The sequence below is a fragment of the Saccopteryx bilineata genome, chromosome 11, assembly GCF_036850765.1.
Source record: "Saccopteryx bilineata isolate mSacBil1 chromosome 11, mSacBil1_pri_phased_curated, whole genome shotgun sequence".
In the NCBI taxonomy this organism is placed as follows: domain Eukaryota; kingdom Metazoa; phylum Chordata; class Mammalia; order Chiroptera; family Emballonuridae; genus Saccopteryx; species Saccopteryx bilineata.
In genome coordinates this window covers 16,888,647-16,915,590 of record NC_089500.1, presented here as the reverse complement: position 1 = coordinate 16,915,590, position 26,944 = coordinate 16,888,647, and the positions used below count along the sequence as shown (strand labels likewise).

Genomic DNA, 26,944 nt, shown 5'->3' with positions numbered 1-26,944 from the left:
ATCACAAAAACTAGGGGATATTTTACTGCTTCATATTCATTTCGAAATATCCCCTAATTTTTGTGAGCAGTTTACTTTATTTCTCAATCCAGGCTTCAAACAGGCACTATCAAGAAAAAAAGGCTAAAAGCAGGTCAAACTTTCAATTATGCAATAAATGCTTAATAAATACTGCACTTCTTTTCTTTCTTCAACTAAAGAGTTTTTGAAACTGGGTCTGTAGGATACATTTCAACCATATGTCAACTGAAACAAGCATAAGAGCTTGTTGCAGGACCTGTATAAACCTATCTCAATAAGCTATGTTTAACCTGCAAGCCACAACTGATTTCTTCTCATTTCAGTGAATGCGTTTAAAATGAAGACCTATAGCTTGCTCCTTAGGGAATGTATTGCCTGAGTATCTAAGAAATAACAGGGTCAACCTAGGTAAAACATATTTGAAAATCGGGGGAGGGATATATTTCTAGACAAAATGATCTATTATCCAGAATAAAACTGCTTTCATTAATGGTAATTTACCACATTTTTTCCACTTTTTCCCTCCAATATTACACAGAGCTAGAAGAACTGCCAAATAGGAACTAAAATTTGCCCTGAAGTTGTCAACTTCCACATGCAAGTACAAAAGTAAATAATTACATTATGTGAGTAGCACACTAAACCCTCTGAGGCGGATTAGTTGTGAGATGTTGCAATACTTGAGAATCCAAGTAGGGATCCCTACTGGAGGCTGCAGAACAGGGCAGTTCCGGGATTAAACCATCTGCATCAAGACTTCAACTCTGCACTAACCAGCAGTACAGCCTCGAGCATATTACTGTACTTAACTTCCCTATCCTAACTCCCCGTGTGTAAAATGGATAGCTGTACCCATGCTTCAGAGGGCTGTAAGAACCTGGTAAGATAATACACGAAGATCATTTAGCAAAATACTAATAACTGCCAAAATTATGAGGACTGTGACATTAAATACACATAAAATTTAAGGTATATAGGGCCCTATTCTATATCCTATACTATATACGTAGTCAGTAAAATTTGAATGTTGATTTCTTACTGTGTGACTACCGTTTTCACTGTATCTCTGATGATCATCTTATTTGCTATAGAGACTAAATCTCTAATATTAAAAAAATGCTGTATCTCTAACATTAAAAAAGAAAAAAAGCTTTCTGTCTTTCTATAATACCCTCAACATTAATAATAAAAATTAGAAACCTGACTTAGTAAAATATCTCAATCTATTCCATTCTAGCATAACACCACAGATAATATAAAGCAATGGCCAAAAAGGCACTAACGACTATGTTTACAGAATTTTAGCTGTTATATCAACTGGTAGGCACTTATTTAGTATCCGTGGGTTCAGCATTGTGCCTAGGGGAAGACAGGTTGGTGAGAAAGTCACAGATTCTATGCAAATGAATATGAGAGTAACACAGGGGACACTGGGTTTAACTACATAGAAATGACCAAGGAAACTATTATGAGGACAGTTTATTGCAAGTCAGAGATTTTTGCCTGCCCATTAGTGGCACAGCAGACACAGCATCAACCTAGGATGCTGAGGTCCTAGGTTCAAAACCCCAGGTTTTCGCCGGCTTGAATGAAGGGTCCCCAGCCTGACTGTCGGATAATCGACATGATTCCATGGTCATTGGCTTGAGCCCAAAGGTCACAGGCCTGAAGCCCAAAGTCACTGCCTTGAACAAGGGGTCACTGGCTCAGCCTGAGACCCCTTGGTCAAGGCACATATGAGAGGATCAATGAACAACTAAAGTGATGCAACTAGAAATTTTATCTTCTGCTCTCAAAAAAAAAAAAAAAAAAAAAGGTCAAGATTTTATTTTTTGAGAACTTTGAATGGACCTCTCCCCTGGTTTACAAAACTAGTTTTTATTTTTCCCAACAAAGACTACATGAGCCTATTTTTAAGACAAAATAGGTGGGGAGGTGGTTGAACATTGACATTCTCAATGATTCGGAATCCATGCCCTTGAACCATACTAGCCTTCAGTAACAAATGATACTATAATTACAACTTTTATTATAATTTTTCCCTTCCCACTAGGGTTATTCTTTACTATTTTTCTTTTTTAAAATTGACTTTACTGGAGTGACATTGGTTAATAAAATTACATAGGTTTCAAGTGTAACACTTCACCTATACACACAGCACCCGTTTACCACCCGAGTACCCGAGTCTATCCTCCTGAGTTTATCCCTTTACCCTTTCTACTCTCCCCATCCCCTCCCTCCCATAGTCATCACACTGCTGTGTCTACGAGCTTTTTCTTTTTTGCTTAATCCTTTCACCTTTTTCACGCAGCCCCAAATCCCATCCCCTCTGACACCTGTCAGTCTGTTCTCTATCTATGAGTCTGTTTCTGTTTTGTGTTACTTTGTCCATCAGATCTCACATACAGGTGAAATATGGTACATGTCTTTCTCTGACTAGTTTACTTCACTTAGCATAATAATCTCCAGGTCTATTCATGCTATAATTTTTTTTATTTTTTTAAAGACTTTATTTATTCATTTTAGAGAGGAGAGAGAGGGGGAGAGAGAGAGAGAGAGAGAGAGAGAGAGAGAGAGAGAGAGAGAAAAGGGAGGAGCAGGAAGCATCAACTCCCATATGTGCCTTGACCAGGCAAGCCCAGGGTTTTGAACCGGCAACATCAGCGTTCCAGGTCGACGCTTTATCCACTGCTCCACCACAGGTCAGGCCACACTATAATTTTTTTAAAAACCTATTTATACATGTGCAGTGCATAAAACTTGAGTAACAGAACTGGGTTATTTTTTTCCCTTTTTTTGGCAAGAGAGAGAGACAGGAAGGAAGGGAAAGAGATGAGAAGCATCAACTCATGGTTGTGACACTTTAGTTGTTCATTGATTGCTTCTCATACATGCCTTGATTGCAGAGGCGGGGGGGCTCTAGCTGAGACAGTGACCCCTTGCTCAAGCCAGCAAGCAACCTTTGGGCTCAAGCCAATGACCATGGGATTAGGTCAATGATCCCATGCACAAGCCAGTCCCCACGTTCAAGCTGGTAACCCTGCGCTCAAGCTGGTGATCCCGCACTCAAGTCAGATGAGCCCGCACTCAAGCCAGCAACCTCGGGGTTTCAAACCTGGGTCCTCATGCCCCAGGTGGACACTCTATCCAATGCACCACCACCTGGTGAGACTGAGTTATTTTTCTTAATTGATCCTTAAATATATCTAAAGCTTCAAGAGCTCAATGTATTTATTGATATTAATGTTCTGGAGTTAAATTCTTATAAACTGAGGTACAGATACAATAATACCCAGCTAACAAAGGGAGAAACAAACTACAGCACTGGGAAGTATAAGTGACATGCTCAAGGTTGCACCATCAGGAAGTACAGAGTTAGGGTACCAACTCCAGACCTTCTAACCTTGTGCTCTACTGCCTGTCCTAGAGATGCCTACTTTCATTATACATCTCATGACTGTAGAGACCTCAATGATACTGCATCCATGTCCTCTTCTTTCAGACCCAGGTGAAATCTTTTAGTCTCGCGTCACGCACCTTGCTCCCTATGCTTATTTTAATTGTTCTCTGGTTCCACTGCCTCTTCTTTTGAGAAAAGGACCAGATATGAATGGATCATAATTTTAATACGAGGGTCAAAAATGTTTATAATTATGTTTCCAATATCCAAACAGATGATATATTATGGCAGCAGCTGTACGTTTGCCATGAATTCCAGGTCTTTAACCCAGTTATAAGCAAGTCTAGAACCCAGCAAGTTTAGACTTGATAACAAAAGGCATGAGACAGCTACTAAAGATTCCTATATAGACGAAAATAATATTTCAGAAACATCAATCCACAGTGCAGGAAATCAAAAACTAGAAATGACAGGAGTCAAGTGACCAGTTAGCAAAAGGCTATTCAGCTTGGCCTGTGGGGGTGCAGTGGATAGAGCCTCTACCTGGAACGCAAGGTCACAGGTTCGAAACCTCAGGCTTGCTTGGTCAAGACACATACCAGAAGCAATCAAATACTAGTTGATGCTTCTTGCTGTCCTCCACCCCTAAAATCAATAAATAAAACCTTAAATAAAAAAGAAAATAATTGTTTAAATAATGGGTTCATATGATGGCAATGAACTTTTTCAGAAATTATACCATTGAATCCAACACCTTATTAAACCACACCCTTTTCAAAAACAAACTTTGGATGATAATATATGAACTGCCATTCATTGTACTATCAGTAGTACAGACAGTAGCCATAATTATAATGCTTAACTGACAACCAGAAACAGACCTTCCTATTAGAACTTGGCAGTCTCAAGAAACAATCAAAACACCATTTTACTAAAATGTGAGGCTTTCTTGATGAGTTTAAGTCCAATTAATAAGTATTCAGACAAACCCAACATTAACAGACACCAAGGTCTTTAAATTAATCTCCCCAGGGACAGGCTAATTCAGGAGTTAACATTATTAGAATCAGTATGAACAATTTAGATGCAGGTGTTCACATTACCAATGGAGGGTTAGTTCTTAACCCACTATTAACAGATATGGTGGGTTTTGAGCTACTGGTTTTTAACGGGTTGGGTGTATAAGGGGATGCTAATATGCAAAGTGGTTACACTATAGATTGAAAAATACAGTGTGTCTGTAAAGTCATGGTGCACTTTTGACTGATCACAGGAAAGAAACAAAAGACAATAGAAATGTGAAATCTGCACCAAATAAAAAGAAAACCCTCCCAGTTTCTGTAGGATGATGTGGCAGCATGTGTGCATGTGCAGATGATGATGTAACACCATGTATATAGCAGAGCAGCCCACGGCCATGCCAGTTGAGATGTGGACGGTACAGAGGAAAGTTCAGTGTGTTCTGTGGCTCGCTAAATTCGAATTGTGACCAAAGTGCAGTGTGAATATTGGCACGTTTATAATGAAGCGCCACCACATAGGAATAACATTACTCGGTGGGATAAGCAGTTGAAGGAAACCAGCAGTTTGGTGGAGAAACTTCATTCTGGTAGGCCATCAGTCAGTGATGAGTCTGTAGAGGCAATACGGGATAGCTAGCTAAGGAGCCCTAAAAAATCTGTGCATGAGCCCACATCAAACTGCACTGAATAGGTATGAAACTGGGACAGTTTTCCTTTTATTTGGTGATTTCACATTTCTATCGTCTTTTGTTGCTTTCCTGTGACCAGTCAAAAGTGCACCATGACTTTACGGACACACTGTAGTGTGTTCACCTTTATTATGAGTAGGTGATCTCCATAATTCATCACTGAAAGCGGAAATTAGTATCTCAAGTATCACATCCTATATGTCTCCTGCAGCCTCAGAAGGTAACCTCGCAGAAGGGACTTAAGACTAGATATTACAAACCTGCATAGTAACTAACATTATGTAGGTAGTCAACAGAAAAACAATACTCCTTCCAGCCCTGCACTAAGCACATGTGAAACAAAACTGTGCAATGTGTACTTTAAGTGTGCATGAACAAGTAAAAAGCATTCCATGTTAAAATGTCTCATAAAAACTTTAATTTCAGAGAGTAATTATCATTATACTGGTTTGTGATTCATCTTAGATAAGTGTTTGAAACACTTGTTTCAAATTGAGTATATCAGTTTTTCTACCATAAAGTATCTATTGGGTTTGTATTTAAAAAGTGAATAGCAAAAATTTACACACATAAAAGAAAATTAAGTGACCACAAATCAGAATACAGCAATTTGCCTTTTTGAAATAATTTTTCGTGATTGCAAGAAAAAAAAAAACAAAAAAAGCTTTGCAATAACCAAAAGTTAGTTTGAACAAATATATCATCCCAAAACCAAACAAACCACATCCCATGAGAAATATCATAGAGAGTGAAATTCAAAGTTTAAGATGCTCTTCTGAGAACAAACTGGTTTCCTATTTCTCAAGGAGTTCAATCCCAGATACAGGATATTCCTATCAAATATACTTGGCAGGACAGCAAAACAGTACACTTAAAGAAGGTTTTGCATACTACCTGCTTTGAAAAACAGAAGGAGTTGTTAATGAAAGGATCCACAAAAAGAATAACTGTGACAAGCACTACATGAAACAGTGAACTTGATAGGAGTAACATTTTGTTGAACAGTACCTTTCTTAGTATTATTCAAGTAAATTTAGCATTTAATGATGGGAAAATACAAAACAAGATAACCATCTTTGGATGTTTAAAATAAGTTTTCCATTTTATTTAAAATTTCAAGATAAGTGGTCTCATATAAAGTGACAAAGTTCTAATAAAACACCACTTTCATTTAATTTTTTACTTGAGGTGAAAGAAAATGCTGAAACCGCTCATCTATATACATATAGCTAAGCAACTATCAGAAATGTACTTATTTACATTAGTAGTGGTCACATTCTCGTGTGCATACATGTATGTATATACACATACACATGTGTATTTGTTTAACCTTTTAAATTTATTTTAGATTATTTGCAATTCATATACACATACACACAAATATTATTTTCCCAAGGTTAATGTATTAACCAACTCCAGGTCAGAAGAACTGAAAGCCTTCATAACATTATTCCAATGGCCAAATGGCTGACAACTGGTTGCAATACCTAAATATATTCCCTGAAAAATGTTTCAATCAACTCACAAACACAGCCTGCAAGCCACTGACTATAACATGTTTGTATTTTTTCTGTAAATGTAATTCCAGTGATATCAATAGCCACAAGCACTTTCCTGATCTTACTGGGTCATCCAAACTAATGACATGGACAGTATGACCACAGGATTGCAAGATCACATCAAGCTGAAAACCTTGAATCACTTAGACCAAGGTTTCTCAACCTTGGCACTGATGACATTTTGGGACAGATAATTCTTTGTTGTGAGGGCAGTCCTGCGTATTCTAAAAAACTTCGCAGCATCCTCGGCCTCTACCTACTAGATGCCATTACTGCTCCTTCCAAGGTGTGACAAGCTAAAATGTCCCCAGACATTGCCAAATGTCCCCTGAAAGACTATTTTGGTCTAGGAGTCTAATAACTTACTACAGTGTTCAGTTTTCAAGAGTGTAAGTTCTGCAACACCAACTATTCTAAGAAACCTCTGGCATTTCAAATGGATACTTTATATGAAACTTTCCTGGATCCCACAAAGTAAGCGAAACCTTGTTACCATAGGTGGCTAATTCTTGTACATGTGCATGATTAAACACTCGAGTGATGATGAGTCTCGGACAGGCTGGGAAGGGAGCCAAGAGTGACTGGGTTTTACAGTTTCGATGAATTACACCTCCTTTTAACCCTTCAGCGGACTCATCATCCCTACCAGAGTAGAGTAACCCTTTCTTCACAAACCCTTTCTCCAGCACCTTCGACCCAAGATGCTGGGCTCTGGGCTCTCACCATTCAGACACTGTGCCTGTCATTGTACTAGGGTCAACTCTCACCCAAGGGCTCAGGCACCCACTACCAGGCCAGTCTGTCTGCCACTTCCCTAGGTCACCCCTGCCTCATCCGGACTCCGTCCGCCCAGGTCAGCGCTCGACCCTTGACCCCGGCCTGACCTCCCTGACCCCTCCCCCCCCCAGGGCGGTACCTGAAGTAGTAGACATCGCTCTTGCCGGCACTGAGCCCAGATTTTCGGATCACTTCCTCCTTCTTCCATCCGGGGGGGAGGGCCGGGCAGTCCATCCTCTTCCCGCTCTCCGTGGCCCGGGGTCCCCTGGGCCCCGGTCCCGCGCTCCCCGACGGGAAAGGGACCGGCTCCCGCCGGGGGGCGCCGCCGCCACCGCTGCCGCCGCTGCAGCCGCCGTCGCCGCCAAGGCCGCTGCCGCCACTCGGGGGACGGCCGCGGCCCCGTCCCCGTCCCCGGCCCCGTCCCCGGCCACGGCCACGGCCCCGGCCACGGCCACAGACGCCGCCGCCCCGGCCCGCCTGCTTCCACCGCCCCCGGCCACGGCCGCCGCCCCGAGCGCCTTCCCTGCGCACGCCGCTCACCGGGGACGGGGCGAGCGCGCTGCCCTGGCCCCCCTGCTCTATGGCGGAGTCGCCGCCAGCGCCGCTGCCGCCAGCCGCGCTCTCCCCCTCCTCCTGCTCCGGGCAGCAGCGGCCTCCCCCCGGGTGCGCGCGCATCCAGCCCCCTCCCCAGCCGGCGCTGCGCTTCTTCCGTAACCGAGCCCTTGGAATCCCGGAGACCCGCCCCGCCCGCAGCGCGGCGCGCGGGGAACGCGCGCAAGCATCATAGAGCGGACGCGCACAGAGCGGCCCTCCCGCCGGGGCGTGGCCCCGGCCACCGCCTCTTAGGTCCTCCAAGCGCTCTGGGCGGCCATCTTGTCTCCGCCTCCTCAAGGACACGCCCCCGACCGCACCCGCTCCGCCCCCAGCCGCGCCCTTCCGGCCCCCGGCCTCAAGAAGCGTGCGAAGCCAGGAAGGTGTGTGGTCCGGCGTCTCTCGTGGGATGATGTACGGTGGTTCTTTGGTTCACATGCTTCAAAGAGGGCTGATATCCCCCTGTGAGGTTTTTACCCGCGTTTGCTTCCCAACTAGTAAACAACAAACAAAATATAGCTCATAGTTTATATGTACTAACTCGAATATTCACTTAACGGGATGTTAGGTACCCCCTTTCTCTTCAGTGTACTCCAAAGCTTGCCAAGCGGTTCTGATGGAAGTAGTGAGTCAAAGTATCCCTTTAGATCCGCATCCCTGTCCTCCAAAGTCTGGCTGCCCAACACTTTCCAATTTACAGTTTCTCTACCATCTGCCCAAATCCAGTGTGAACCTGCCTGGCCTCAGCCACCGGCATTACAGTTGTAGGAAGGGAAATGATAACTTGGAACCTTTACTCAAGTTCTATGGGGGTTACCTCTACATTCTCCTTTAAAAGACCAGAATCCCGGAATCCATCTAGAATTTACACTTCAGGATCTTTTCTTAATTTGGACGTTTTTGACTCATGGCGTTTGGCAGGTATCAGTGGCCTTTGACTTGGTAAACACTCCCTTATGTTGAAAGACCAACTCAACCCACTGTAACAAGCTTTTAGGAATCTGTATGGAATTCATTTGGATTGGCTCACTCATCAAAGAATAATGCCAAGTTGCTTAAGAAAACTGCTTTAAACTTTAGAGAAGCACATTTTCTATCTATTGTTTAGCATTTATAGAAATGTACTATAGAAATCCAAGGTGATATAGTAGTATGAAGTGTTTGGAAGACTGAAACATATAAAGTACATTTTATCAGATCAGTGATTAATTATCTTTGGTTTTTGTACACATAGGACTTAAAAGTTGAGGGTCAAGTTTAACGTATAGAAAATAATTTGATTAATATAAAATAATGAAAAATCAAACTTTATTTAATTTGCCTTTGCAATCTATACAAACACCAACTCATCCACACAAACTTCTCTGTCTCTGAGTCTGACAGTAGTACCCTTCTTTAGTGTTCTTAATTTGAAATACACTTCAGGAAATCTATCTAGAAATGGGTCCAGCAAAGAGTTGAAAGGTGAAGTTAATTTTTCAAGACAGATGTCAGTTGTGGAGAGCTACATTTAGAATTCAGCTTGTGAAAGTGATAATTGAAGGAGAAAAAAGAGACAAAGAAGAAAAGAAGGGGGAAGCAATAATTGCATCCTAAGGAACAACGTACAACTAAGGCTCCGCCAAAGTAGTAAAAGTCAGAGAAATATGAGATCAAAGTTTGGATGACAAACACTGTGAGAGAAAGGGCTTTGATTCTCACACCTAATTAAAACTAAAGGGTAAGTGTGAGCAAAAACTTAGTAGAAATGGTAGTTGGGACAACAGATGGGAAAAGATATACTTTTGGAAATTTTTACTTTTCCATGCTATGTCTACCAAGGCTATACGTCCAATGATATAGTGATTATAAAAGCAGGTTTAAAGGAATAGATTACTATTGGTTTAAGGTAATTACTTGGATTCTTACTACCAGATTTCTTTTGCTAAATACCAGTATAGCTAGTTCCATTCACTCTGTTAAGAAAAATCTCATGTAGACATTTCAAAAGCTTTTTTGAGTTGCACTTGAATTTTTCTGCTGTGATACCATAAAGCAAAGTGCCAAAGAAAAAAAAATCACTGATTTTTTCTCCCACTAAAATAAGGAAATAGATCAAATTCTCACAGGGACTAGATGAGACCCTAAAGGTTCCTAATGATAACAGTTGCTAAATACATCCCTTTGTTTCCCTTAAAATACTGCACAAATAATAAACTTCTATAATTCTGGAAAACTGCATTTTCTGTCACTCCATGAAGAAGGATAGCAACACTTTTTCTCAGTAAAATTGTGACAAAATTTTAAATTAAATCTCTCTTAGAATGGAGAAGGTCTTGTTGGCCTTACCTTGTGGAAAGAGTGAAAGACAACAACAGGAGAGAATTATGTTTGAAATCTGGCCCATTAAACAAACAATAGAGATTTAGCCACCTCTGATCTCTGCCTCCCAAGTGTGAAAGCAGGTGCTGAAACACCAGCTGTCACCCCTGCAAGACTTGTTTTTTAAAATATTTTTTATTTTTATTGTCTATCAACTAAAGCTGAGGTTAAGCCATTAAAGAAAAAAGTAGTTTTCAAGAAAACTGAGTGTGAGTTTGGCTTTTTATTGAGAAAAATAGAATTCAAGAACTGTTGGGAGATAATGACTGGTTTTGAGATCCATATATTTTATTGACAAATACATAACTTGAGTGTGTATTTGTCAAAATCATAATTTGATTTTTTGAGTGTGATACAATACTAAGTAAAAGAAGGATTTAAATATTTTTAAAAACTTACTTTTCATAAATAGTACGGTCAGAATGCATCAAGACATTATATAGGTATGAGGGCATAACCAAAAAACATTTCCAGCTCCAATTAGCAAGTTTTATGATTCATTAAGTTGGCCCAACTATTGTTCACCTAATTCCCAACTAAAATGAAATGTTGCAGGTGTGGCATGTAAGGAGGCCACATGACACTTTCAAGTACACCCAGTATAAATAAAGTTTTTTAAAAATTACCTTTCACTTGGAATGACTACAGAGACTCGTACACTGTGTAGCTCAAAACAAGAAGAGATAATTAGTTGAATGGCAAGAGAAAACTAGCAGAGATAAATTTTGAACCAAAGCAAATCATTTCAGAAGTGGTGTCTGATATTTTTTGAATTTTCTGTTGGTTGTTACATTAGCCATAGGTAAATGGCTAGTACTAAAAGTGTTTAGGATTAAGGGATGGAGAGATGCTTATTTGATTTAACTTCCTAAAATAAGAAAGACAGTACTACCCCGAGAAAGAAAATTATCTTTAGGTTTCAAATCCTTAAGATACCACTGAACAGGCTGACCAGTGGATTTTAACCTTGATTCTGTCTGCAAAACACCAGAATTCTAGGACATGTGATCCCTGAGAAATAAGGGCTTGAGTATGGCTGCTGTTCACAAGACAAGGAGGAGCAATACTGAATAAATCAGAAAACAATCTTGCCAGGACACTTTGTGCTGTAAGTGGCTGTCCCAGTGTCTCACGTACATCTCAGTTTAGAGCCTGTTTGCTTAACTGCTTTCAAACTGCCCTACTGTCTCTGATTTCTTTACCCTTGAACTCGCTGCTCCCTCGGAGTGGGAAAAGCGCCTTTGTTCCCACCTCCATTCCCAGTATAGGGTGTCCATACTAGGATGATCTTGCCAGTGCTAAGATAAAAAGAAATCACATTCAGGCCCTGGCCGGTTGGCTCAGCGGTAGAGCGTCGGCCTGGCGTGCAGAAGTCCAGGGTTCAATTCCCAGCCAGGGCACATAGGAGAAGCGCCCATTTGCTTCTCCACCCCTCCCCCCTCCTTCCTCTCTGTCTCTCTCTTACCCTCCCGCAGCCAAGGCTCCACTGGAGCAAAGATGGCCCGGGCGCTGGGGATGGCTCCTTGGCCTCTGCCCCAGGCGCTAGAGTGGCTCTGGTCGTGGCAGAGAGACGCCCCGGAGGGGCAGAGCATCGCCCCCTGGTGGGCAGAGCGTCGCCCCTGGTGGGCGTGCCAGGTGGATCCCGGTAGGGCGCATGCAGGAGTCTGTCTGACTGTCTCTCCCTGTTTCCAGCTTCAGAAAAATACAAAAAAAAAAAAAAAAAGAAATCACATTCATTGGCTACTTTGGAAGTCTTGAGGGCCCCAAAGCCTGGGACCCCTCTACCATTCTTGAGTTGTGAATCCAATTGAGATATAGGAAAAGGAATAAGGAAGATAAATTCCAAAAGAATTCCTTTATCAAAGAGAAAGTCTAGAGAATATGACATTGTGTGAGAGCTTAACGGGCTTGTTACTGAACACCAGAAGTTAATCGCTGGACCTGTCTGATTACTATACTGTATAAACTTTCTCCCTCAACCCTACTAGCCTCCCACCCCCAACGACCTGGTTTTTACTCTCAGTCTTTATAACATGGCCAAAAATAATCAAAAATATTTCAAGAATAAATAGACTAGCTTGGCAGCAAAATGCCAAAGAGGAAGAAAAGAAAACAAGTGGCTAAAACAAATAAACAAAACCCCACTTTGTTTAAAAACAAGAGTAGAAAAGACATACTATATTCTAAAAGTAGTATCATGTGAGCGCTGAAAATTGTCCCTTTAAATGTTATGTTTCAAAATCATGTCACTGTTTTATTTTTTTCCTGAGAAGTTTGAAAAATATTCAAATGAGCTCATCCTAAACTTAGAATAAAACTAGATTATAAGATCTGAATGGTCTAATAGGATAGAAGGATAACATAGTGATATAATTTTTCTGTAAAGTGAAGCAAGTTTAGATATTTCACTGGGGTGTATATTGCAGGGGTAGAGGGGACACAAGGAAAGGCTTGATTAGAAAGAAATATAATTTTATTCAGTTCTCATTTTGCCTAACCTTGCTTTATCATGGAACAGATGAGATAAGGGAATAATCTCTGAATAATACTTTGAAATATGAACTTCTTGTTACCATCATGAGAATGTGAATTTTCTTTGCCAGAGAAATAACAGTTTAGAGTATGTGCTATTTAACCATTCAAAATTCACGTGAAGAAGTTGATGGGTATAGTTGCAAGCCTCCGCTGAAATAATTGTTTTGTAAGAATAAGAGAGATCATCATACTGTCAAATTTTAATAGTCCATTTACTCATTGGTACTTCAGTGTTGATCTTGAATTCCACTTCAAGCCCTATGTCATTTTCACCCCACAGAAGCAGCACAGTACCCAGACTATTGACTTCTCGAACTAACATGATAATGTCATCACTAGATTCTTCAGCACTGGCCTGTCCTTTCATCACTTCCAGATTCCATCATTTTGATCACACAACCCCATTTTTAGGTTCTTATGGTACCTTCTCACTGTATCTTAGCGCATAAAACCTCACTATTGAAAGTTAATTGCTAACATGATGTCTTATCACCCCAAATACTTCCATGTGCAATTGTTACAAACAAGGACATTCTCCTCCATAGCAAGTACAACCAACCATCAAAATCAAGAAATTGACATCGATACAGAACCACAATCCTCAGACCCCCATTCGAGTTCAGCCACTTCTCCCAACAATGTCCTTTATCAAAAAGAAGCTAGTCCAGAATCATACGGTGCGTTTAGCTGTGCTGTCTTTTTAGTCTGTTTCAACTATGGAACAGTTCTTCAGTATTTTGTTGACTTTCATGACCTTGAAGCTTTTGGAGATTACAGGTCGGTTGTTATTATATAGAATGTTCCTCAATTTGGGTTTGCCTGATGTTGCCTCATAATTAAATTCAGGTAATGTGCAGCTTTGGCAGGGACATTGCAGAAGTGATTCTGTGTTCTTCTCATTACATCCTATTTCCTGACACTGGATTTCAAGTTGTCCCATTACTGGCGATGTTACTTTTGGTCACTTGATTAAGATGGTATCTGGCAAGCTCCTCCACTGTAAAATTATATTTCTTGCCTTTGTAGTTTATATATATTTAAGTTTATAGGCTAAAGTGTTAATGATAATAAAACAAAGTCAAACATGTTATAAATTAACTTTTAATTCATTGGAGGCTGTTTCAAGTTGATGGGTTGCTTCATATTTACTTGGAGTTTAGAATGATATTTACTACCTTCCTCAGGTTCTTACTATATAATTTTGAGTGACTCATATTGTTTTTCTTTAGCTGGCCTGAGTTTTCCAACCTGAGATTGCTTGCTGCTATATACCTCTGAGCTTAAAGATTTTTTAGCTCTGAATGATAGCCCTGATGTGTTTATAGTGTTTATTTGCCTGGGACTAAAGCATCTGCATTCATTTTCTGTGGCTGGATAACACATTGTCATCAATTTAGCATCTAAAAACAACACACATTTATTATCACACAGTGACCACAGGACAAGGCTTAGATGGGTCCTCTGCTCTTGGAGAATTCAAGGTGGTGACAGAGGACATGGTCTCAATCTGAAGCTCAGGTCTTCTTCCAAGATCATGTGGTTGTTAGCAGTATTCAGTCCTTGGAGGTGTAGAACTTATAGTGCCTTATTTATTTAAGACCCATAGAGGAGTCTCTGGTTTCTGCTTCTGATTTCTAGACCTATTTTCAAAGGGTTCACCTAGTTAAGTCAGGCCCACCAATGATAATCCCCCTTTTGATTGGCTCAAAGTCAACTAGTCAGGGACATTAGCTACATTTGCAGAACCCCTTCACCTTTGTCATCTGGATTAGATACTTGAACTTCCTGTATTGCTTCACTGGCTATTGAGTTTACTTTGTTCTGACTCAGCTTTTTCTCTTTCTAGTTTTAATTTAGAGTTTCACTTGTCTGAACACATAAAATGGTACAAGTAAAAGCACTGTTACAACATGCGTGCACTATTGTGAAACATCAGGAGAGGCTCAGGTACATCTGCTTTATGTCTTCTTACCGTGAAGCAAAGTTGTGCAATAACGAGTAAGTGCACAGCAGACTGAGCTGTGATATGTTCATATTAAATCATTTTAACACTTACTGTAAATTTTTGGTGCTTTTGCCTGCCCATTTTTGGTAAGAAATGAAATTAGAAATCAGTGATTTGGTATTGTTAGTGATTCCTCTTACAAGCAAACATTTATTAACATTCTCTCAAGCTTCTGGGCCAGTTTAATTGAACAATATACTCAATTTACAATTGGGTACTGATTTTAAATATATACCCATTGAAATTGCTTATCTGCATGAATCTGGTATTTCTGAAAACTCTGCAAACCAAACAAGACTCAGAAATGGATTCTGAAGTTGATATATCAGAACCATCCTTCACAAAACCTACATGGCGAGACTGTGGTTACATTCTCTAATTACGATACATTGCACTTATCAATAAGAATTAAAAATAGAACCTTTAAACTATGTGGTTGTCAGTTTCATTTCTTAACTATAGAAGGGACAGTGATGGGAATGGTGTTGTCAGTGAAATTTTGCTTGATTAAAGAGTCTATGACTTTAAGAAGGTTTGAAAGCCACAAAAGAGTTTGCACCAGATAGTATTGGGAAAACTGGACTTACAGCTAGTGAATGAATCTAGAAAATTCAGGAGCCTAATTAAATAATAATTTAATTCACTTCTCTCTTTAACAGGATTTATGGAGTCAATATATAATTTAACCATTTGTATATCCACCCGGTCTGACATCACCTCCTCCAGCCAAGGGTTTTTTGCCCCAGATAAAAACCCCATTCGTGATCTCCTTCAGAGATACAGAATAGCCCATCTTGTGTCACAAAGTAAGACATATCTGAATAAATAAGTCTCCTACCACCAAGATCTGAAGATATGTTTTTTAACACACAAGGTCATTCTTCCAACTGCCAACTATAGTTTTTGTTAACTGTAGGCTGCATAAAATCCACAATGCAATTTCCCAAAAGCAGTCAATTTCTCCGTATATGCCTCCTAAGTGACAAAGGCTTCCTCTCCTGGAGTGAGGCCAGGAAAGAGCCTAAAACTGAATGTCCTAAAGTGTTGGGTTTCTCCAGGTGTTTTCCCCTCAATCTTGGAATAAGACCAGGAAAGAGCCTAAATCTGAATGTGCTAGAGTGTTAGGTTTCTCAAGGTGTTTCCCCACCTCCTGCCATTCTTACTGGAGTATAATTAAAGTGTACAAAACCACATAACCTAGCGAGAATAATTTGATCCATCTAAACACACGCACACACCACAGTCAAGATAATGAACATGTCTATCAGCCTCAAAAGTTTTCTTTGCCTCTTTCTAATCCTTCTCTGCCTTGAACCCCTTCCCCAGAGGACCATTGATCTACTTTCTGTCGTTATAGGTTAATTAACATTTTTCTGGAATTTTATATAAATGTTCCCAAAATGGGGCTTTTTTTTTTTTTTGGCCTGGCTTCTTTCACTCAGCTATTCATTTTAAGATTCATCCATTCCTTTTTATTTTTTTATTTTTCTTTTTGTATTTTTCTGAAGTTGGAAATGGAGAGGCAGTCAGACAGACTCCCGCATGTGCCCGACCGGGGATCCACCCGGCACGACCACCAGGGGATGATGCTCTGCCTATCTGGGGCGCCACTCTGTTACAACCAGAGCCATTCTAGCACCTGAGGCAGAGGCCATAGAGCCATCCTCAGTGCCCGGGCCAACTTTGCTCCAATGGAGCCTTGGCTGCGGGAGGGGAAGAGAGAGACAGAGAGGAAGGGGAGGGGAAGGGGTGGAGAAGCAGATGGGCGCTTCTCCTATGTGCCCTGGCTGGGAATCGAACCCGGGACTCCTGCATGCCAGGCCGACGCTCTACCACTGAGCCAACCAGCCAGGGCCCATTCCTTTTTATTGCTGAGTAGTATTCCACTATGTGGATGTACCACAATTTATTTATCCAGTTATTATTAATGGACATGTGGGTTGTTTCCCAGATTTGACTACTACAAATAAAACTGATGGGAGCTTTCACATACAAGTCTTTCTGCGGGCTTGTTTTCAATTCTCCAGGATGAATATCTAGGAATGGAATTACATATAGGTGTTATGTTTAACTGTTTAAGAACTGCCACACTGCTGTCCAAAATCATTGCACCATTTCACATTCCCATGAACAGTGTATGAGAGTTCCAGTTCATCTACTCTTGGTGTACTCAATTTTTAGAAGCTTAGTATTTCTAGTGGGTATGTAGTGGTTTTAAGTTACATATCCCCAATGACTAATAATGTTAAGCATATTTTTTTGTGTGTGTGTGTGAAGTATCTATTCAAATATTTTGCTCATTTTCTTCCCAGGTTTTCAATATGTTTTTAATCAATGTATCTGGGAAAGACTTGGTATTCAAACAACCCATTTCAACATGTTAAAAGTTTGGGCTCAGGAAAGGATAAGTCAGTCACTTTGATCCCCACCAAATTCAAGGGGACTGCTACCTTCCTCTCTGTATAACAAGTACCTCCTCTGGGCTGTTCTGAATGCCTAGGATGTTAGATGCCCTGTAACTTTGTGTTTATATCTTTCCAGCTGAGCGCGCATTGCCTGTTAGGGTACTCAGCTACGTTTGGCACCCTCTTTATTTTACATATCCTGTGGTAGATATTCCTATAGGAAATGTGAGCACTAGAATTGAGGCCTCCCTGTAAGCCTCCCTGTGTCGATGTAGAATGGGAGCAAGGTTTCTTTGTGTTTTGCTTTATGGTTATCCTTTAGGGAGAGCATGCCAACATAAATAGAAAACTTTTCTCTAACTGTATCAATAAATAATAAGATATTGCCAGGAGAAATCTAAGGGGAGCCTTAGATTTACCCTTGGACTTAGTATTATCTCTTTAAAATCAAAGGTTAGTAGAAAACAATTAAGCTCTCTTTGCTCATTGCCATCCTCAGGGTAAATATCTTGAACTTTAATAGACAGTGAGTGGTATCTCTTTAAACTTTACTAGCTGTCTTCCAGCTGAGTTGTGTGCATAACTAGACTTTGAAATAAATACTACCTGATAAAACAAAATAACAAGCCCTGGCCGGTTGGCTCAGTGGTAGAGCGTCGGCCTGGCTTGCGGGAGTCCTGGGTTCGATTCCTTGCCAGGGCACACAGGAGAAGCGCCCATCTGCTTCTTCACCCCTCCCCCTCCCCTTCCAGCACCAGTTGGCCTGGGTGCTGAGGATGGCTCTGTGGCCTCTGTCTCAGGTGCTAGAATGGCTCTGGATGCAACAGAGCAACGCCCCAGATGGGCAGAGCATCACCCCCTGGCGGGCATGCCAGGTGGATCCTGGTCAGGCGCATGCTGGAGTCTGACTGCCTCCCCGTTTCCAACTTCAGAAAAACAAAACAAAACCAAAAACAGATAAAAAAAATATGGAGTCCTATCTAAAACAGTAGTGGGTATCTATTTTTTCCAACCATTGCAGATTAGGGAGTGTTCGGGGTGTTAAACTTAATGCCCAACAATGAAAAGGACTTTGCTCTACTCTCCTAGAAGCAATGTATTTACTTTCTTTGTCTCTCTCTTTTTCTTTCTTCATCCTCTCTTTGCTTTTCCCCAAAGCAAGAATGGCTATTATTTAATTAGGGAGAAGAGCCTGACAATCACAAGGTCAGGTTAGGTTAATAGTGCAGGGGTTTAGCCCTTAGAATCATCCCGGGACCACCTCTTCAAAGCATTGTGGGTTCATTGTGCTTCCAGGTTCCAATCGGGTAAGACTGGCAGGTGTGTTAGGGCTCCTGCAGGCCCCAACAGGCCTCAGGTCTCTCAAATCCAGCTTCTTACCCTGCTATTGGGTGGAAAAATCAGGCTGGCTGTTTACATCGGGCTGTTTATCTTCAACTGACAGAGGGTAGAACAAAGCAGGAGGGAGGAGAGAGGCTTCAGGAGAAAACATTTTCTTTCAAACCTAGTTTAACTGTTGATAATGTTGAGGACCAAAACGTTTTCTGTCTCCTGGGTCTGTGTCCGAGTTAATGGTATCTGGAGGGAATTTGACCTAGGGGCATTGAATTAAAAAAAAAATAGAAAGCTTTGTGACTTATGTAAATGTGTGTTGCCATGCTGTTCCATTCCTGGCAGCATTGCCCAGTTCAGAGGACATGCAAATGTGGTTCACAGTGTGTTCTGTGTATGCCCACAAGACCTGACTCCTCCTCTCTCCCCTAACTCTGAACTACGGAGATAGCGAAAAACTGGTCGTTACACAAGCATTGGCTGAGACCTGAAAATAATAAAAGGAGAGCCTAAGTAAAAGCAATAGTCAATTTCAAGGTAGAAAAGGCTGATTCAAAAGCATTGATAGTTACTTTTTTTTTTAATTCTTTAAAAAAAGTTTTATTTAGAAATTAAATTAAAGGGGTAACACTGATCAGTAAGAGTACATAGGTTTCAGGTGAACATCTCCATAGCATTTAAACTGTTGATTGCGTTGTGTGGCCATCACCCAAAGTCAAATCATTTTTATGACCACTATTTACATTTATAGGCTGATAACATGATGTTAATATGAGAAACTATCTCAGCAATTTTGCCTGAATAATAGATAAAGGTGACTCAGGAAGAGGGTGACCTACTGAACCAGGCATTTAAAGTCAGCAAATCTAGTTTCTAAAACATATGCCTTCTACTTTTGCTTATTGAGTTAAAAATACAATATTTTTATGGCACGCATTTTTTTCCTCACACTGTTTATTCTTTGTGATCAGGATTGCAGCAATAGTGATTTTTCTCACCACAGTAATTTTTAAGAATTTGACCTCCATGATGGATAAAGGGTCACCACATTGCTTTTATCTGAAGGGAAAATGTTTATTAAACTTAAAAGAGAAAAGTTAAATGAACTGGTTGAAAATCATGGGCATTCAAATTCTATTATTCCTTAAAATTTTTTGCCATAGATTAAAAAAAAATCAATACCAACCTAAAACTGGCTTTCTTCCTCTCATGTTTAAACTTCCATGGTTAGTGAGCTGGAGGCACAAACTCAAATGAAGCTATCTGAGAACTCAATAATTTTCAGCTTTATCATAAATTTGTTACTGGAAACATGTGCTTAAAATCTTGGATCTGGCCAGTCAAGCCTTCACGGAGAACAGGGGAATATCTCTGGTGTATGAATGACAGCTCTAATATCCTAGGACAATTGCCTTGAACTTTGTAATTATAGTATTTTTCTCTGATTGAAACCTAGTAATATGTCCTCCTATAATTCACTTGAATAAACACTTTGGATTAAATAGAGTACATAGTAGAGACTTTTGTTATCAGAACAGTTAAACAATCTTACTTTCTTAAATTCTACCAGTGCGATTTTGTTTGAACGGACATAGAGTCGATTCAATCCATGTCCAAGAGGATATTCTCCCAAACATCAATGCTACAAACCAATTTGTTGCTATTCCATCTAGAAATTATCCTTCAATAATTACAAGCCTACATTCTTAGATCAATATTGAATTGAGCTTTAGGCAAGGCTGTTCCACTACTGACCTGTTATACCGTGTTAGTGTCTTTATAACAAGATCAATGAAAAGATGATGACTGTTGACATTCTATATTGGCCACTTATTGACCTTGAATTTAGGACTCATCTGTTCAAATTTAACATAGATATTATTTGTTGACACTTACAAACCCTGCACCTCAGTGAACAAGAATGATTTTCTGACAGATATTTCAAATAAAGTCAAACAAAATTTTAAGTCACCTATAATCCTTGTGTGTTTTAAGTTGACTCACCCATTCTAAACTTGTCTATTTGCTTATACTCTACACAATTGATACTTTAAAAATGTTTTGATTCTTGGGATTGTGTTTTCACAACATCAATGCATGCTGTGGGGAAAATGAACAGGGCAGCTTAAGAGATAGACTGTCCAGGAAGACAGTTTGCTGAAATTTAAAAAGCACTGGTTTAGAAACCAGGAAAGAAACCTGATTCTGCCAAACAGCTCAGTGACTACAAACACCTTATTTAATCTTTCTGGTTTTTAGTTTCCTCATCTGTAAAGTGACCCCATTGGACTGGATAATCTCTACGGCTAATTCCAACTCTGGTTACTTGAATATATACTATTTTAAAATACTCTGACATTTCTTATAAAACCCTTTCACATACACGTTATCATTGTAGCCTCACAAGAACCCCTAAAGTATACAGAACAACTCTTTAGAGGATAGAGAAGTTAGGTATCTTTTTAGGTGTGGTTGTGGGAAATTAGGTGATTGGCAAAGACACCCTGTCTGATAAATAGCAGGGCTGGAACATGAACTCAGGTCTTCTGACCTCAGCAAATTCCTGTGTAAATCACAAAAAAGACACGAGAGAAAGCAAAACTGTTTGGAATCACTAATCATATGCATCAATGACTTCTACTAGTGATATTTCCTTTAGCTATTCAAACCACTCTAAACTCAAACTAAAAGTAAATAACAGAAATAAAAGGAACAAAAGGACCAGTGCTTTATTGTTATAGGAATATAGAGCTAATTACAAGGAATTGAAAGGTAACAACTGCGCTCTGGGAAGGTAAGTTTGAGGCCGTAGTGTCCAGCTAAGTTTTGATTCACCTATGGCCACTCCTTACCAGAATGTAGAGACAAGGTACAGGGGACAGTAGGTAGAAAAGGCCACAAGGAAGACAAAGAACTGAGGGACTGTCACTACTTAGCTAGGTAAAATGAGAAACTCAGATGAAAAAATTTTGAAAATCAATAGTATATAAAAATCATAAATATGGGCTATGTTGGAAGGAATTAAGACTAGGGAAGGGCAAAACTTGGTGGTTAGATTGCAATAAAAAATGTTTGTGACTAAAAAATTATATGCCAAAAGGAGTGATAGGGTTCAGAAAATACACACTGAAATGTTAAATAGTAAAGGGCAGAATGCATAGAACCTCCCAAATAGTTCAGGGAAAAAAAATGATGTGTGTGTGTGTGTGTGTGTGTGTGTGTGTACATGGCAAAATGTTAAAAGTTAAAGACTCTGGCTAAAGGATATGTGAGAGTTCTTTCTACTATTTTTACAACATTTCTGTAGTTGTAAAACTTATTTCGCAATTCAAAGTTCATAAAAAGGGGGTTATAGGAGCATAGTCACTTAGCAGGCCAACAGTGTAGTAGGATTCTAAACACAGCTGAGAAAGACTTCATATTATATTTCATAAACAGATATGGACCTGAATTATTGTCTCCATGTATCCTCTATGAGGGTATGACATCTTGGACCATTCTTTTTAAAACCTGTGGCTTTAGACTAAAGCAAGGCTTTTAATACTGTTGGATGGATTCTGGCACAGTACTTCAGGCCCAGAGGAACAAAGCAAGAGCTGCTCTCAGCCTGCCTTTCTTCCTGTCCCCATTCAACCAGAGCAACTACCCTTTTTTGGGTGTTCTTTGTAGTTGTATTTGAAGAAACGTTCCCACTGCTTCAGAACCATTTCCCCACAAAGTAACCGAACTAGATAAACTTCAAGAAGGATTTCATTTATGAATTCAATGAACTTCAATTGTTTGGTGCGAAACTATGTTATATCAGAAGTTGGCAAAACAGGACAAGCTATGAATGATTTTTACATTTTTGAATGGTAAAGGGAGAAAAGAATATTTTTTGACTCATAAAAAAACGTGAGATTTAAATTTCAGTGTCTGTAAATAAATTTTCATTGGAACACAGCCATAGGCATATGTTTATGTATTTTCTGTGACTACTTTCACTTACAACAGCAAATCTGAATAATTATGACAGACATCAAGAGAATTTATGTTCAGAAAACCTTGATATTTATTACCTGGCCCTTATAGAAAAAGTTTGCCAATTCTTGTGTTGTATAAAAGCCTGCATAAATTATAATTCAGAAAACTCACTGACTTCTATGTAGATATTCAATTCAAAAGAAAAGTAGCCTTTTGAGAAAGCTCAGATTAACTGAAGTAACCCTTGAATCCATCATGAACTAACTGCATTTACTCATTCATTCTTCTTCTTTGGAGGGAGGGAGAGACAGGAAGGCAGAGAGATGAGATGTATCAACTTGTAATTGCAAAAGTTTAGTTGTTCATTGATTGCTTTCTCATATGTGCCTTGACCAGGGGGGCTACAGCTGAGCCAGTGACCTTTGAGCTCAAACCAGTGACCTCGGGATCATGTTTATGATCCCATGCTCAAGCTGGCAAGCTTGAGCTCAAGCTGAATGAGCCCACACTCAAGCTGGTGACATCGTGGTTCAAATCTGGGACCTCAGCGTCCCAAGTCTATGTTCTAACCACTATGCTACCACAAGTCAAGCAAGTTTTGTTTTTGAAGTTTGTGGTGATTAGATAGTTCATCTGTGCCCCTTCTCACAAGATCTTTGCCCCTTCTCATAGAATGTCAAAAGAAACTTCTATTGTCAACTCTGTAATTCCCCCCAGAGATATTTGCACCATAGAAGGGCTCTAAAAGGATCCTTTTCCAGGGGTGGGAATTTCAAGTATCTGGGAAGGACTGTGGAGACTGGGAAGGGCAAGACACCCCTGGTGTGCCTCTCAGATCTCACCTTTTCCATGAAAGGTTGGCCTTAGTTCCACCTCTTCCTTGAGTCACTAGAGCCAATTTCTGCCCAAACCAGAATAGATACTTTCTGCTTTCTGTTGCTATCTGACACAATTATTCCTGATTGGGGTTATGGGAGATCAGCAGAGGCTAGAGCGATGTTTTTGTCCTGGTACTTGGCCCATCCTGGAGGATGAAATGCTAAGTTCTTGTCCGGCTCAAGGTTTCTGTGAAGATCAACAAAGTTAATGAATGAGAAGTATTTCATAATGACAATTATGAAATATAAGTGCAAGTATTTCTGAGCTGTGGCAATATAACTATATGTATATACAGTTATTATTATTAAGCTAAAAGCAAGCCAAGGTTAAAATAGGAAAAAAATTATTAAATCAATTACACACACACATACACACACTATAGGCACACAATAGACAGTTTAGCTGCCCTAATCCTGATAGATACAACATCCACTGCTGTTTTCTCTTCCCAATACTCATGAAGGGAATTTGTTTGCTAGAACTGCTGTTAACAGTGTATCACAAACTGTGTGGCTTAAACAGAAATTTATTGTATCACAGTTTTTGAGGCTAGAAGCTCAAAATCAATGCCAGCAGGGTTTAGTTCCTTCTGTGAGGGAAGGATCTGTTCCAGGCGCCTTTCCTTGACTTGTAGATGGCTGTCTCTTCCTTATGTCTCTTCTCATCGTCTTCCCTCTGTGTCTTTGTTGAGATTCCCTCTTCTGATAAGGACACTAGTTACATTGGATTAAGATGTATGTACTTTAGTGACCTCTTTTTAACTTGATTACTTCTTTAAGGACTGTATCTCCAAATAAGGTTATATTCTGATGTACTGGGGGCTAGGACTTCAACATGTGAATTTAAGGACCACACATTTTAAACTCTTAAAGGATAGTTGATATTGTGTGAGTTCAGGTACAAAGGCCTTTTAATCTTGAAGACCTAATTCTTCAATGATCTACTAATTTTAGTGAAAGAAGCATCTTCCCTCTTTCCTTTCTCAGTTTCAAGGAAGGCATGTCCCATTTCCTTTGCTGAATCTATCTCACCGAAACAGAGAAGAAGCAACAGCTCTCCCTCCACAATATTGCAAAGAATGGTCAGTAAATTCAAAGACCGACCATGTGGAATATCAGGCGTACCCACAGGTGTTCTACTCTCCCAAGACACAGATCTTTCCCCAAGAAGTTAGGAACAATAGGAGAGAACAAGTCTTACCGCTTTCACTGAGAGCGTAGAATTTGGGAGAGGTGTGGTTGTGGTTGAAGTCAGGCCGCTGGCTTAGCTACAGAATGCTGGGTAATCAGAAGTCTCTGAGAATGTATGCTCACCAGTTTAAAGAGAAAAATCAAAATGAATATTTGTATAAGGAACATAGCAGTTGTAGAACACTTACAAATACGAGATACTAATTTTGCGGGGAGCACGCTTTTTTAGAAACACAAGAAGTCTTTCTTTTTGTGGTTGGACTATCTGTAAATGCGAGAATTCAATGATAAAGTGTAAAGATGATAAAATCTGAGAATTAGATGAAAGTTATAGAGTTTAAATTAGAATTAAGAATTCGATTTCTAAGAATAACTATATACTTTTAAACATTAAACTAAATTTATTCACTGTTTTCACAAAAGCAAGCCAGATAAAATATCATTGCAGGAGCCAGTCTCCTCCATGGTTCCCTGGGTGCATCCCCAAAGTGCAAAATACAGTCTTCATTTTCATTTGTCATGTACTAACATGTGCTGTACATTTCAATGCAGGCAATTAGTGAAAATATCTTTGATGCAGTAGGACAGGTTCTACCTAATTCTCCTCTTCTGACTCTGCAGGGCTCAGTAATGAACTCTGGAAGTGAAAACAAAACGAAAAATAAAAGAACCCTTCAAAATCTTTTTATGAAACCTTCCACAAATTTTTGCTCAAGCAGTGACCAGTTTAGTTATTAGCTGTATGCTTAGCCTGCTACCAACAATGCTAACTGGTAGGCACGAAAGCTGTGTAGGAAACTATCATTGGGGCACGTTCCCACTCAGAAACAATCATTGGAGAAGATTGAAAAATGTGCATTGTCATCTTCACGCCTGTGGCATCAAACAGGACCAAAGGCCTGAACATGAAATCCTGTTACCTTTTGTAGTATTAGCTTGATTTCCTGCCTTTGCATTTGTTTATTTGTGGGTGCCTTTCCCCTGCGCAAAGGCTGAAAGTATAGCTGATGGGTTTAAACCAACAGCAAGAAATGGTGGTAACAGTCACCGAGTCCCAATTGAATTAAAATGATTAATACAGTGAATATTAATGAAAAGGAAATAATCTAGTATTTCCTGAACACTTACTCATTGACCAGGTCAGCACTTTGCCAACTATAACATGTATAAGAGTCATCCAGGCCTGACCAGTTGGCTCAGAGGTAGAGCGTCGGCCCAGTGTGTGGAAGTCTTGGGTTAGACTCCTGGCCAGGGCACACAGAAGAAACGCCCATCTGCTTCTTCACTCTTCCCCCCTCTCCTTTCTCTCTGTCTCTCTCTTCCCCTCCTTCAGCCAAAGCTCCATTGGAGCAAAGTTGGCCTGGGCGCTGAGGATGGCTCCATGGCCTCTGCCCCAGGTGCTAGAATGGCTCCTGCCACAACGGAGCAACGCCCCAGATGGGCAGAGCATTGCCCCCTGGTGGGCATGCCCTATGGATACCGGATGGGCACATGCGGTAGTCTGTCTGTCTGCCTCCCCACTTCTCACTTCAGAAAAATACAAAAAAAAAAAAAAAAAAAAAGATAAAGAATCATCCAGGATGTCTTCTTTATGGGGAGGGAATTTAATAGGCTTTTTTTCCTCCTTTATTGAGGTATAATTAATATATAACATTACATTAGTTTAAGTATACAACATAATAAATCCATATTTGTATATATTGTGAAATGATCACTACAATAAGTCTAGTTAACATCCATCCCAGTTACGCTCTTTTTGTCTTCTTAACAAGCCTATTCAGTTTCAGCAGGTTTGGCTTATGATTGTGCATCTCTAACGAGTTCTTGGTGACAGCTAGCTGCCGGTCCCCATACCACTCTTTGTGTAGCAAGAGCTAAGCTCCTTAAAATTTAATATTTGCAATAAATTTGAGAGTTAACTATTATTATTACCTTTAAAACAGACCTGGAAAGGAAAGGTTAAAATATTTGTAAATGAGGAAGCCTGAACTTAGTTTGATAGCAAAATTTTTACTCTTTCTGGTACTCATTAGTAATACCTCATAGCAGTAACAGATGCTTTATTTTATTTTTTTTAAGATTTGTGACTCAAATATGCCTGTTCACCTGTGACATTTGTGTAAAATCCAGGTTCCACCCCAATCTATTATATTTATAGTTGACATGCCTAGTAAGAGGTATTTTAAACTGGTACCTGGATGATTCTGTGATCAAG

At 40.0% G+C, this 26,944-nt stretch overlaps 1 protein-coding gene across 1 annotated transcript in view; it reads right to left on the bottom strand.

Moving 5' to 3' along the window:
* MBD2 (methyl-CpG binding domain protein 2) overlaps positions 1 to 8,265 on the bottom strand; it is a 75,196-nt gene extending 66,931 nt beyond the window's left edge. The window contains exon 1 of the mRNA XM_066246319.1: positions 7,608 to 8,265. Within this exon, the coding sequence (XP_066102416.1) occupies positions 7,608 to 8,143 (536 nt within the window). The 5' untranslated portion in view covers positions 8,144 to 8,265. The remainder of the gene's footprint in view (positions 1 to 7,607) is intronic.
* Between the last annotated feature and the right edge of the window lie 18,679 nt (positions 8,266 to 26,944).